Below are 14,342 nucleotides of genomic sequence, written 5' to 3'. Positions count from 1 at the left end.
CACGAGGAAAGGAAGATAGGAGACGCAGTGGCGCAGGGAAGTCCCTATGGGCGGCCACTGCGCACAGACCGCATCTGTGGACCCGATCAGGGCTCCATATCCCTCGTGCTCTACTCTAACCCTAACCCTATATGGCACGGGTTATGCCCATGACAAATATAGTTCGTCCTTGACTTCTTCTTTTAAGCTATTATAGAATAACTATATAAGACCTTTATTATTGATCTTATACCAAGGCGAATCCTAGCAAAACTATATAGTATAGGTAGCCGCTAACTTTATCTACCTTAGGTATATGAGTCACTCCTATATATAGAGCTTCTTATTATAGTTCCTAAATACCTTCTAGATTTCCTGCTTAAACTTATCATATAACTTGAAAATTTCAATAGTAAAGTCGTCCTAAGTGTCTATACTATTAGTTAGCCAATCCTTAAGGGTAGGTTTAAACCATCGAAGTACCTTCCCCTTGAGCCGTAAAGAGATAAATATAACCTTAGCGGATTTATCTATAAACTTGTCTAGGTAGTACTTAAGGTAGGCCCTTATAGATATAAGGAATCTAGTAAGCTCTTCCTTGTTACTGTTATAAACCAACCATATAACCTGGCCTGGTGGGGCCATGCAAGCGATAGGGTTACCAATCAGAGAGTACAAGATAGCAAGATGCCCTACATGGACGCCGATAGACGATAGCGTCCAAGAGCGTCCGTATAGACGCCTGAGGACGCTGGCGAGCACCAATGACCATGGACGCTCATAGACGACGGCGAGCATGGGCGTCCATAAGAAAAATAGCTAGTATATAGTCATTTGTTATAGAGAGCTCTGGGAGTCCTCTAGTGAGCAATACAAGCAATAAGGTGGCCCTATATTACTATATAGACATTGCGACTCGTATTGTTATGAACCCTTTGGCTTTACCGAGACCTATAGTCTAACTAGCAGTACCTTCGACTGGCGACCCCTTTCAAAGGTAGGACTGCCTGTAGTTTCATTATAGTTACCTCTATACTTAGAGGGTACTTTAAGTTTGGCTTTGTTCTTCGGTTTGCTATTATAGGCCTTATTAATAAGCTATTATATATTGCTATTTTCAGCCTCGAGCTAGGCGATTTTAGCGTTAAGAGTATCGAGGGCCGTAGTATAGTCTTTCTAGGCCTTGAGTTAGGCAATTCTTATATTAAGAGCTTTAATAACCTACTATATCTACTATATAGTTACGGCCTAGCCTTAAGAGCCTAGGGTGCTAGATATCTAGAGCACTATAATGATTGATATTACCTTCAATCTAAACTGTAATAGAGTCAAAGGGAGTAAGTAATATATATTAAAACCTTAGGCAATCCTACCTCTAAAAGGGTTCGCCGGTCGAAGGTATCTGCTAGTCGGACTATAGGTCTTAGTAAAGCCAAAAGGTTTATAAGAATAAAAGTTATAATATTTATATAATGATATAGGGCTGCTATACTGCTTATATTACTTATTAAAGGACTTCTAGAGCCCTCCTAAAAAATAACTATATACTAGCTATTTTCCCTATAGACGCCCGCGCTTGCCGTCGTCTATGAGCGTCTATGGTCGCTAGTGCTCGCTAGCGTCCTCGGGCGTCTATACGGACGCTCTTGGACGCTGTCGTCTATTGGCGTCTATATAAGGTATCTTATTACCTAGTGCTCTTTGATTAGTAACCCCATCACCTATATGGCCCTACTAGGTTAGGTTATATAGTTGGTTCATAATACAAAGCTAAGTTATAGTCAACGCTTATCAAAACTCGCATTACCAACCATTAAAATAGCTCTCTAACCTCGATGTTGGCTGCTATAGACCAGCTTACTAATGGTATAATAGCTATAATACACTAGGTAGCCCTCCTTTAGGGAGAGGTCTCTTCGCTATATAAGGCTAACGAGGTATTATTACGGGCATAGCCCGTGCCATATAGGGTTAGGGTTAGAGTAGGGCACGAGAGATGTAGAGCCCTGATCGGGTCTATAGATGCGGTCTATGCGCAGTGGCCGCCTACAGGGACTTCTCTACGCCACTGCGTCTCCCATCTTCCTTTCCTTGTGCAACTACAATTGCAATATTATACTCCCAACATTGGCCCCGTGAAAGGTACTAAGCAAGCATCGGAGAGCTAAAAAAACACGTTTACGGCTTAGAGGATCGCTTGTAGTACAAGATGCAAGGTTCAACTGGATTAGAAGGCTATGGTTGGGGAGGTGGCTCAAGAAAAGGAGCAGGATAGTAATAGTATAGGGAGTGAGCGTATAAGGGTTCGGTGCTGTGGTGTATATGGTAAGCCTAGCTATAATGCCTGCACTTGCTAAGAGGATATAGAATCGTCTGATTTAGCTGCTTCTGATATAATTATAGTTAGTTCTTAGTGTTGTTATCTTACAATTGAGGATAGTTATTGTAGGAGAGTAGAGAGTATGCAGCTCGCTTATATGCGCAGCTCGCTTATAAAATACGTTAGCTCTAAGACTTAATTTGAGATTATTCCCAAGAGCCTACAGGGCCAAGATAATTTAGCTTTTGTTATTTTTCTAAGGTATGTTAGGTTATAGAGGAAGTAGGTATAGAAGTGAAATATCGCATTAGTATAGTTTAGTATAACTTTTGCATGTATGTAACTTTTGCTATATACCTATGTTATACTAAAACTATATATTTTTGTTATGAATTAACATGCAGAGGCTGGTGGGGGCCGACGTGCATGGTCTGCGGGCAGCGTCCGCGTCCAATCATTATGGACCACGAAAGACCAATGAGAACTAGGAAGATCAAGAACAATGCTAAGAGCAATTGTTCCTAGGGAACAACGCCAAGAATCCTTGTTCTAGATGGAATAATGGGAACAACAATTGTTCCAAATGTTCTAGAGACCTAGGTACGGGATACCTAAGGAAGGAAGCTGTATATAGTTCTACTATTCTGTCGCTCATTTAGATAGCTAGCTTCCTTAGTGAGCAATTTCAAGCAATAGCCTTTACCTATTGTGCAGACACTGCAGATTGCATTGTCGTGAACCTTTTGGCTTTACCGAGACCTACAGTCCGACCAGCAGTACCTTCGACCAGCGAACCCTTTTAGAGGCAGGACTACCTGTGGTTTCGTCACAATTTTACTATATTAGAATCTTTATGTTAACGTAAGTGTATAGCGAAAGTTATATGCATGCGAAAGTTATACTAAACCATACCCCCTTAACTTTATCTATATTAATTCCATCCAACCAGCTCAAAACGAACGAAACTACTCGGAATCGTCTTCCTCGGACGTTTCAACAACTATCTGACAGGTACGCGTATTGTGGCCAGGCTCGCCGCAGTTGCCACAATGCCGCGCGCGTGTCTTAACCCTCGGCTTCCGACTACTACCCGCCTGCGTTTCCTCCTTAATCTGTACCTTAACGTCTCTCTGGCCCTGTAGATCCTGTGTATCCTGTATAGAAAGTGATCCTCCTTGTTGGAGCCGTTGTTTTTTGACCCTTTGGCGCTTGCTTAGTGCCTTATTTGCTGCTCGGAGGCTCTGGTTCTCTGCCCTTAACAATGCCAACTGATATATGACCTTGGACGTCCCTTTAGCAAATATGTCAACCGCCCTCAAAATCTTAGTTGGAGAGCTATTTTGATGCCGGGCAATTCGATTCTTGATGAGGGTAGACTGCGAGGAGGCTTCGATTGGGTTGTTCGGGGTCTTGGAAACCCAGGCGTAGGCACTACTAGGCGGCGAGTTTAAGGGCGTTGGCGTCTTTAGACGGATATCGAGCTACGAGATTACTTTCTTGGGATTAAAAGGAGCAATTCTAGCACCTCGAAAACCTCCTTGAATGTTTTTAGGAGTTATAGCGGCTTGGAAAGCGGCATAGAATGTAGGAAAGAAGTCCTCCTTGGTGATGTGGGTTATGCTTGCCTGTATTATCCCCTCGATCTGCTTGCCGTATGCCGTCTTAAGTAGGCTGAAACACCCAATATCGAGCGGCTGAAGAATATGAGACGAGTAGGGAGGCATATAGAGGGTGATGATGTTATTCTCCTTGCAGTAGAGCTCGAAGTTGGTCGAGTGGTGGCTATCGTGGCCGTCGAGGACCAGGAGGCGATAAACCCCAGCTGTTCGAGCTTTAGTATACTTGTCGAAGTACTGAATCCATTCTAGGCCTCTCTCGTTGGTTGTCCAACCGTTTTCGGATGTCGCAATGACCCAGTCCTTCGGCAATGGGCTATTCTTATACCAAGAGGAGAGGTGATGTTTGCCCTTGACGATAATGAACGGCGGGATCGCCTAGCCAGTTGCATTGACGCCCTGGATCACCATTGCCCACTCGCGATTGCCAGGCTGCTTCGACTTTGCCCTGCCACGCCGTTCGGAGCTTGTAACAACCATTGCCGTTAAGATGATACCCATCTGAAACCCAGTCTCATCGAAGTTGTAGATGTCGGCCTCCTAGATGCCGTACTTTGCGATTGTGTTCCGCATAAGCGCAAACCAACCGCGAATAATCTCTGGATCTTCGCATTGGGCCCTCTGGTAGTCGTATTTCCGATTGAAACGCGTAGTAAGCTCTAGGTGCCGTTTGACGAAGGTTGAAGCCCAATGCGTTCCGACACGTCCTGCGTTGCGTTCGGCAAGCAGCCGATCGGCCATATCTTCTATACTAGACAAGCGGGGAGGAAATCCTTTAGAATCCAGGTCGAGGATATATTGAACAATGACAGCCTCCTCTAAATCGGTCAATTTCTGCGAGTTGGCTAGAATATCGTGTCGTGACTGCTGACCGCGCCGACGGCGGCTGAGCTTCATTGAGTCTACAGAAAAGATCCGAGCTGCAGCTCTAAGACTTAATTTCGGATCATTCTCTAGAGCCTGGAGGGCTAAGATAACTTGGCTTTCGTCGTTTTTCTGAGGCATGTTAGGTTGTGGAGGAAGTGGGTATAGAAGTGAGATGTCGCGTTGGTGTAGTTTAGTGTAACTTTCGCATGTATGTAACTTTCGCTATACACCTACGTTAGATTTTTTAATAATTAATTTAACATTAAAAATATATTATATGCTTATTATATTAGTCTATAAGTTATTTACCTATCAGGGCCCGATATATAATACATCGTATACTACGCGAAGGCGATTGGCCATTTGTTGAATATTAGAGAGCCGGGGCTGAAATACTTGTGCGTTAAGGTCGAGTACCCTCTTAAGAAGCACCTTTTCTTCTAAGTCGGTCAATTTCTCAAGGTTGGTAGGTAATTCGTGTCGTGATCGCTTTTCGGCGCGTCAATCGCAGAGCAAGATTTATAGGATGTTATAGATTATAGCAGCTTTATATACAGAAAGTTTAGGGTCTTTAAGAGCTTCAAGCGGAAGGATTACGCGACTTTCTTTTGGAAGAGATTCCATTTTTGTGTTGTGAAAGTCGGTGTTAAAATTAGGAGGTTACCTAGTTTGGGAAAAGTGGGCGCTTCATTATGCAGGTACGTTAAATTGATATGGAATGGATAATCCGCAGGAAGTGCAGCGGCATTCATACACTCCCACTCTCCTGCTCATTGTCCCCTCAGTTTCGCTTCCCGAGATCCGTGGCCCGCCTGCTCTCCTCGGCCGCTTTCCTCCACTTGCCGCCAAACCTCCACTGCACCGCGAGCCCTAGCAACGCGACGAGCTGGGCCGCGACGCAGACGGTGCATGCCGACCCGACGTCCATGGCATTGATCATGGGCATGACGAAGCTCGTACCAGCGGCGGCGAACAGACACCGGGCGAGATTGAGGCTCGCGCTGGCGGCCGCGCTGCGGTCGTGGAAGACGTCGACGAGGTACGTCGTGACGACCGACTGCGTCGCGATGGCTGTCCAGCCCGTCACGAAGGTCGTCACGATCGGCACGGCAATGTGTACCCGCTGGGGGTACTGGATGGTCCAGCCGAAGACGATCACGGACGCGCACTGCAGGAGCGCAAAGGCGGGGATCAGGTGTAGACGCGCCTTTTCGAGGGGGAAGTCATCCTCCGCGTCACCGTCAGTGTCGACGGCCGCCCGTGTGGATTGTAGTTGACACTCGTGCTGGGCCTTGAAGCGCCGATAGTCCATATCGAGGATCTTGCCCATGACAAGCGTTCCAGTCATGGAACCGACGCCGTTAGCGATAAAGGTCAAGCCAATCTCGGTCTCCCCAAGGCCGTAATGCTCCTGAAAGAGACTGGATATGGCCGTGATGGTCATCTGCCAGACGGCGTAGTACACGGCGAGAAAGACGATGATCGGGGCGGCTTGCTTGCTGACGAGAATGCGAAAGGGACCGACGAGGTCAATACGTTTTTTTGCCGGCGGCTCCGACTGCACTGTGTTGCGATCCCATTTGATCTTGGTGATTCTTTGGTAGACGACCAGGGGATACTTAGCAGCTTGGTTCGACGGCGTCCGGCTCCCGTTCCCGACGATCGACCTCAGCGTCTCGGGCATGAGAAGAATGAGGAGCACGAGGAAAACACCGCTGTATATGGCCAAGAACCAAAATATGGACCTCCATCCCAGGGATCCCGCAAGCGCCCCTCCGATCACAGGTCCCACAGCGACAGGCACGAGCAGCCCTGCCTGGAAGATGCCCATGAAACCTCCACGCTCATCACGGGTGGTGATGTCTCCAATCGCCCCGGAGCCAATGGCAATGGTGCTCGCGCTGCCGGTACTCTGCAAACATCGCAACACGAGCACGGCAGCATACGTCTTGGCCTCTGCCAACCCGATGCAGGCCCCGAAGAACACAACAGACGTGCCGCAGTACGCAATCCGGCGCCCCTTGACATCTGACACAGGACCCCAGAGGCTGGGCGCGATGGCCTGAAACACGAGGTACGTGGTGACAGTGAGGTTGACGAGCTCGATGGAGACGCCGAGGTCCCTGGCGACTGTCGGGAGGGCAGGGAAATAGATGTTGGACGCGAAACCGGAGACTGCATGATTCCACTTGTCAGAGGTGCCAGCCCTGCAACCCCGGAACGAGATCACACACTCACGTGTTGCGGCCACAGAAACGATCAGCACGATCAGTGCTTTCTGCCGCTTGTCGAAGATGCTGTATGGTGGCTCGGGAGCTTCTGGTGGAGGAGGTGTTGCAGGGGTAGTGTCGTCGGTTGGAGCTGGTTGGGCCTCCGTGGCCATGACGGGCAATCTTGTCGCGAAAACAAGTCTAATGATCATGAAAGAAGGGCTATGACATGATAAGTCTGTTTCCCAGGTGGAGGTGGAGGTACTGATAGGGGTTTAAAAGATCACGAGCCTGGCTGACTTCGCCTTGCGGCATTCGGAGTTGAGAGCCGCTTCAGGGGTTTCAACTCCGGGACTCGCTCCGGAGTTGAGCTTCGAAATAACAGGAGGCCCATAACCTAAGACCTAGCCTGATCAAGACACAAATCTATGTGAGTTAGGCAAGTTGTTACCACGACAGCCGGACCATTCGTTTTCTTGGTTCTTTCAGTTCCTTCGATTTGCCGGTCCTCCGTATCTTCGCCATGGGCTCTGTGCAGCGACCCGAAGAGGCCGAGCGCCGCGTGGCATTCGGCCAACACTACGCCATCCTCCAACTGGACCTGATGTCGGTTCTAGTAGATGCCGCCAAGGACGTCGACGAAGGGCAAGCGTTCATTTCCAGCTGCGTGCGGTGGAACGATGCCGTGCACAGCAAGGCCCATCGGCCGCCCACGATCTTCACCGCTCTCTCTTTCTCAAATGCTTCGCAACCCGAGTTGGCGCCCGAAGCCGATGCCCCATTTACCAAAATGGTACGAGAATTCGGCAATTTTGAGCGAGGTTCCCCCGGTGTCCGAATAGATTCTCGCTTCGTGGTTGATGAGAAGGATATTGTCCTGGAGAAGACCAGATGGTACGCCGGCGCCAGTAATGCCTTAGAACAGATCCTAAAGGCGCAGAAGATCGACACGGTTGTTATTGTAGGTTGCCAGTCAACCTCTCTGAGACTAATCGGGCTGCTGACAACGGCTATTTTACTTTAGTCCGGCTTAACACTCTCGGGTGTGGTGATGAGCACGGTTTATCGGTTGTTCGATTTGGACTACAGGGTATACGTAATCGCGGACAATGTGCTGGAACTGCCAGCGGACCAAGCAACGGACTTTACGCGCGTCATCTTGAACACTCTGCTCCCCAAGATGAACGTGCAGGTCATCACGATTGAGCAAGCCTTGCTGGCTCTCGAGCGGTCTTAGGATTAATGCTATTTCTTTGTCTCATGTTTTCCTATCTCTGGTTATTATTCCCACTGGTCTGACGGGACAGAGGATACAGTGATAGTAGTCTAAAAGCGCACCGCGAGAAGAATCGTTGGAAGAACGATTCGCTCAGGCCTACACGCCATGCGTGCAGCTCGTTACCGCATACATCATTGTCCCAAACTCATCGACGCTCTGCAACCACCGGTCCACCCTGCTGCGTCTGTTGACAACATCTGCCTCGTCCAAGTCTGGGGGAATTGACCAAAGCTCGTCGATGCAAAGGCCGCCCTCAGGCCACTCGGCCAAATAGACGTTGTATGATTTCTCCCACTCGTCTCGGGTCCCTGCCTGCCATAGCCATTTACTTGCTGGCGCAAGCAATCCTCGCAACTCTGTTCCGAGGAAGGTCGGGAGGCCATCTTTGGCAGAGAGCATGTTGTCTAAGAGGTACATGGTGAACAACGTTCGCCGCTTTGCCTCGGCGACAATCCAGGACTCCCATTTCGGACGAGTTCGATCTTGCTCGGCTGAGCACACGAGACCCTGCGCCGAGCACGAGCATGCAATCTCTTGGAGATTGATCATGGCCTGGTGGAGGAAAGGATCGGCTTCCCGCCCGAGCAGGAAGTAGAAGGCCAAGGTATATATCAGATACGCTTGGAATGCAGCAAGCAGAGTCATGTCGTCGTAAGTGTCGTGCTGCCCGTGGAGCTTGCCCATCTCGCGCTGCATAATCTCGGCAGCGATCCCTTCGCTACCAGGCAGCGGCTTTTCGCAGACCCGAATCAAGCTCAAGCAGGCCGGGAGCGGCGGGTTCGGCGACGTCTGAAGCGGCTGTGCTGGGTGTAGAAATGGCAAGCCGCCATGGCCTCGGACCGCGATAGCCGCGTAGGATTTCAGGATCCTGTAGGTGAAGGCTGTGATGGTCGTGGACAGTGTTTTGATGGTCTGTCCAGGGACAGGAATGTAAGAATTGAGCCAGCGGTTCCGGATGTCATCTGCGTTGATGGGACACACGAGGTCGAGGCGCAAGAAGTCAAGTGCAGCCGACCCTCTTTGGGCACCACTTGTCACCTCATGTCCCTGATGACCAAAATGACCGGCATCTGTGACTTTTTTCAAGGCCGTGTTGACTGGGCCAGGAAGAGTAGCACCAATTAGAGGCTGTATCAATGCGGCGATTGGATTCGAGGTTTGACTTGTCGCTTCCGGTTCGGGGGTCAGTCTCGAGACCGGGAGACTTCCGAGCATTGAAACCGGGCTGCACAATTCCGTTTCACCAATGACCGCTGTGTCTTGGAAAGAGGCTCGAGAGTGGAATGCTTGGGGATATGTGCAGGCCAATCCTCGCAGGGTACATCGGCCACAAGACGGTGCCTTATGGTCGCATTTCGCCTTTGCATTCGAGCATGGCTGGCAGGCCTTTTGCCGTGATATCGAGTATCTCGTAGTTTTCATGTCTGAATGAAAGTGATTAAAACGTAGGGTTGTCTACAGCTATTGCTGTAGTGCAGGTAATGAAGGTGGTGATGGTAAATGCCCATGGATTGGTGGACTGACGATGGTGAAGTGGGATGTATGGGGTACTCGTGGCAAACCCCCACCAGCCCCGCTTTTCTTCGGACCAGCCAACGAACCGCGAGGCAGGTTGGTGGTCACTAGCTGAACGGCCACATCAACCTGAACGGCCACCTTTTTGAACCTTTAAAAAAAACTACTACATCTGCAACCCACATTCGAACCCGACGATCGCTCTGAAGATGGAGGCCCGTATTCAAGATGCCGTCGAATACATTTCCGCTAATCTGGATGCCTCGGTGGCCGCAGTTGCCCGAGAATTCGCCGTCCCGCGGGGCCGCCTGCGTCGCCGCCTGGCCGGCACTGGGCCTAAAACTGGCCACTCACCTACGCATACCAAGTTGTCAGCTCCTGAAGAGGTTGCATTGTGCCGATATATCGATCGGCTTGACGGTATCAACCTTGCGGTACAGCCAGCCTTTGTTACCGACGTGGCAAACTACATCTTACGCTCGCGGGCCAGCCGGGCCGAGTAGGACAACCCACCAGTTGTCGGCTAGAACTGGACCTCCCGGTTCATCAAGCGCTATGGATACCGCAAGCAGTGGCAAAGGAAGCTCAACGCTAATCGCCAGAAAGCCGAACAACCTGCGGTTGTTGCCGAATACTTCAATAAGCTGTTGGCTGTCCTTGGTGATAAAGGGGTCGACCCTGAAGATATCTGGCCTGAGTAAGCGGCCGCCTGCAGTGCTGCAAGTAAGGCGGTCGGAGTTGTAGTGGTCTGCGCGTACTGCCTGGAGCGGAAACCGTACATGCCGGCGCTCAGATTGGGGTTGGCGCCGTGGTCGAGCAGGAAGTTCATCATCTGGAGCGCATCCCCAAGCGGATTCTGGCTCTGAAAGACAGCGTGCAGTGCTGAGCGTCGTGCCGCTCGTCTCCTCGGGCGTCAATGATCTCGACGCGCCCGCGGGAGAGGAGTAGCCTCATGAGCTTTTCCCATTGCGGATATTCCGTGTCCGCTGCCGCCGCGGCGTGCCACGCGCTCCCGAAGCGGCCGCCTTGCTTGTTGACGTCGGCCACGTAGTCGAGGAGGCGTTCTATGGGTGTTGGTCGGAGAATAGCAACCGGATCGGATAACCAGAGCCGCCGCCGCCACCCCGTTGTCGTCGTCATAATCATCGTCATCATTATCGTCGTCGTCGTCGTCATAGATGGGTACCATGCCGTTGTACGGCACTTTGCGTGATAGAACTGGTCGAAGATTCTGGGGTCGTCATATTCGTACACTACGACGAAGCTGCCAAGATATTTCAGCACGTCATTGGCGTTAAACAGCCGCTCCGATTTGATTTGTCCAGCATGACAAGGCCTTGAGGACGAAGAACAAAGACCTCGGCTAGCTCGGCTAGAGTATAACGCGAGCCGAGAAGCGGAGCCATTTGAGCATGCTAATGACCGGTTGTTGGACAACGGGTTCTATGCTCTGGAGCATCCTGCTGTAGGTGTCGTCGAGGTCTTCAGGCAGTTCTTGGAGGGCATTTCGGATAAGGGCCTCGGACGAAAATGGCTGGAGCTCTTGAGCTGGCAGACTACGTACTGGAACCTGGAGAGAAAATCAGTGGTCTGGTTGAGATGGCCAAAGAAAGGGAGATGAGCATTGAGACTGACACCCCCTCTGCTTTCTCAATCAGCCGTTCCCTCGCCTCCTTCTTGACGCCTTCCGACCATGACCTGTACGGGGGAGACGACAAGGTCGAATCAATGTAAATCCAATATCTCCGTTAAGCTGGTCTCGATATGCGAGTGCCGATAGATCGATCGAGTCTCTTACCGGTGGAGACAGCAAGCCGCCGAGGGCTGCGTCAATGTCGGCCTCCTTCCGGCTGGTATAAAGGATTTGGACGCTGCTGGATGCTGCAGTAATGATGCGGTCAGGGCTTTCAAAAAGCTCTCCTCGCTCCCAGCAAGCGCCGGGCATTCATTGAGGCCGTCGATGACGATGTGCACAGCTGAGAACCCTCGCACGGTTGCTGCCAATGCAGCCTCAAGGGTCTCTACACCCGGGCGCTCGCCTCTCTCTTTGTACTGCTCCAGGTCCTTGATCGGCTGTGGCTTATTTGGCCGACGGGAGCAGATCTGCTTCACGAGCGCTCCGAGCATCGTGGCTGCGTTCTGCTCCCCTTTGTGAGCGAAGCTGGGGTAAAAGTAGGCAAGCGCCGTCATAGGGTCGGGATCGTGCCGGCTCCGCAAATGTATGTATGACGGCGAAACTCAAGAACGACTTCCCGGAGCCAGCTGCAGATCTGTCAGCGACAAGACCCAAGAAGTGAGGATGGGGGTCAAGGCGGATAACCTTTGTCGTGAAGCCACAGTCTTGAACTTGGAGAATCCTGCCAGGCCTTGAACTTCTCATTGCCGTGCAACAGCCATTCGCTCGTGCCTGGCCTGAGGCCTTTTTGAAGCAATCTTCCTGTAAGTCCCCGAATAGTCCTCGCCATGTAACCAATTCAGGAGCGCCGCGCGCTTTCTGTCTGCCGCTCCAGCTTCGACTCCCTCACGCATCCCCTGGACATCCACGCCGATTCTTTTCCACTGTTTGACACTCCCATGGTGTCGTCTCTCGGTCGCCTCGCATTACTCACTATACTTCATGTCCCTCCGGGCTGTGCTGACGGCGGTGAAAACACGTTCCTGTTCGCGTATTTCGTCCAATAATGCATCCCAGCCGTCCCACTTGACAATATCCCGCTCCAGGCGGAAGGTAAAGTTCTTGGCATAATAGCGGTAAGCCGGGAGCTGCAATTCCAGGACGCTGCGGTACAGTGCTTCGAGGGCGTTCCTGTATTCGGCGTGGGACACTGCGAAAGACTCGTGATTCCCGGCCTTGGCTTCGTAGCCCCGGACATAGACATCTCCCATATGCGACTTTGGACGATCAGGGACGCAACGTACTGCAGCCCATTTGCAAGTGAGGCAGCTTACTTGGATGGGTTCAAGAAGAGCTGCCACCAGTGTCAGGCATCGGATCTATCCTGTCTCGTGAATAGGGAGGGCGGAGACTCGCCTGTCCAGCTACGAGCAGCTCTACTTTCTGCTGATGACCCCGGAGCCAGCCAGAGGTGACCGAGATCCTGCGCTGGATCCGCGCCGGCTTCGGCGTCGACGATATCCTGCGGTACGTGAGAGACGGCGACCTCCTGTTGCAGCTGCACCTGCTGCCCGAGACGAGGTTGCGCTACACTTTTCCCGAGTTCGCTAGCTGGCCGACCGTCTTCCGAGAACCCGACAACCCCTATCTCGGCACGCAGCTCCTCGGCTTTACAACCCCGAAATCCGCCGCCGCGAGGGATGGTGGCTCGGCGCCGGGCAGCACGGCAACGCTCCATCCCGACTCATACTACGTGTACCAGTTCCCTTATCATGCCACCCACATGGTCGACTCGCGCTTGTCTTCGGTCAAGGCGGCCAGGTGGACGTCGGTGACGGCTGCCGACGCTCTGGTCTCCAAGCTCCTGTCCATCTAATTTCAGTTTGAGTACATCGGGACGCGTTCGTTCCAGAAGGACCTGTTTCTGGATGACCTCGTTCGGAGCAAGACCGACTTCTGCTCGGCCCTGCTCGTCAACTGCATCCTTGGCCAATGCTGCTGTGAGCACTCACTCCCCTAACTTGGTTCAATTCTTGTCGGTATAGCGATGCTAGCTGACGTTCGATCTCGACGACTCTAGCACGGCCTGACGAGCGACCCTCACCGCGTCGAGTTCTGGACGCCGCGCTCTCTGCCCTTCGCCTTCATGGCCGAGGCGAAGCGGCTATGGGATATCGGAATTGCCGGGGAGCCCAAGCGGACCACCATCCAAGCGGCCATGTGCCTCACCATGCGGTACGGGACAGACGGCGCCGGCAAGATCAGTGTTCCGTTTCTCGTCAAGGCCGTCGAGTTGGCGGACAAGATGGAGTTCTTCGCCCGGCGCGAGACCGAAGACTCCAAAATGAGCATTGCCCGCGCCTTCACCGCTTTGGTTGTCGTTAGCTATCAAGGGCATGTCACGTCCCGACCTTTAGGACGGTTGCTTCTCGGATTATCACTATGCTACTAGTTCGTACTGACGGTGCGCTTGGTCAGATTGGTCTTCTATTACATGCATAATACCCCATCCGTGATTTTATTTACTTTCCTCCCTCGCCGCCCTCGCCATCTTCTTCTTCTCTGCCACCCTCCCGTAACCCGTCCAAACAATCCCGAATCTCAACCCAAGACAACCGACCCCGAACCCGCTCGACTACCTCGACCTCGACCCGAGCGGAATCTACGCCTCCCTGGGAAAGGTACCGCCCGGGCAGAAATGCGGCGGGCTCAGGGATGGGACCACGGTATCCGACGTGAGCTTTGCGCTTCATGTTATGTGGGAGAGATGTTGTTTAGGATTATTTGAGGCCATGGTGTTATACGAAAGTATATCAAGGTACAACTCAAATCAGAGCGTTGAGGCTCTTGGTGTCCCTCCGGTCCCAGCAGACGCCGAGTTGAATCGGCTGCTATCTCCATACAAACATTACTCCTGATAATTTGCACAAGGCACTGCGGA

General features: G+C 51.6%; 3 protein-coding genes across 3 annotated transcripts; 1 reads left to right on the top strand and 2 right to left on the bottom strand.

Moving 5' to 3' along the window:
• Positions 1-5,587: 5,587 nt before the first annotated feature.
• B0T15DRAFT_410787 (major facilitator superfamily domain-containing protein) lies at positions 5,588-9,693 on the bottom strand (the record flags this gene model as incomplete). The annotated part of the gene is made up of 5 exons (XM_062865382.1): positions 5,588-6,957; positions 7,021-7,101; positions 7,293-7,297; positions 8,372-9,287; positions 9,594-9,693. Coding segments are annotated over 5 exons (2,472 nt in total), but the record flags the coding sequence as incomplete, so codon positions are not given.
• Positions 9,694-10,301: 608 nt separating this feature from the next.
• Positions 10,302-12,672, bottom strand: B0T15DRAFT_572567 (uncharacterized protein; the record flags this gene model as incomplete). The annotated part of the gene is made up of 6 exons (XM_062870900.1): positions 10,302-11,050; positions 11,351-11,356; positions 11,422-11,484; positions 11,585-11,947; positions 12,124-12,223; positions 12,396-12,672. 6 exons carry the CDS (start codon positions 12,670-12,672, stop codon positions 10,615-10,617), a joined length of 1,245 nt encoding a protein of 414 aa, XP_062724173.1. The 3' UTR covers positions 10,302-10,614.
• On the top strand, positions 12,658-14,295 carry B0T15DRAFT_550448 (uncharacterized protein). Its single transcript, XM_062870250.1, has 4 exons — positions 12,658-12,928; positions 12,960-13,253; positions 13,284-13,373; positions 13,482-14,295. Exons 1-4 carry the CDS (start codon positions 12,851-12,853, stop codon positions 13,851-13,853), a joined length of 834 nt encoding a protein of 277 aa, XP_062724172.1. The 5' UTR covers positions 12,658-12,850; the 3' UTR covers positions 13,854-14,295.
• The last annotated feature ends 47 nt before the right edge of the window (positions 14,296-14,342 follow it).

Source organism: Chaetomium strumarium (assembly GCF_033439665.1).
Source record: "Chaetomium strumarium strain CBS 333.67 chromosome Unknown B0T15scaffold_2, whole genome shotgun sequence".
In the NCBI taxonomy this organism is placed as follows: Eukaryota; Fungi; Ascomycota; class Sordariomycetes; order Sordariales; family Chaetomiaceae; genus Chaetomium; species Chaetomium strumarium.
This window is presented reverse-complemented; position numbering and strand designations above follow the sequence as displayed.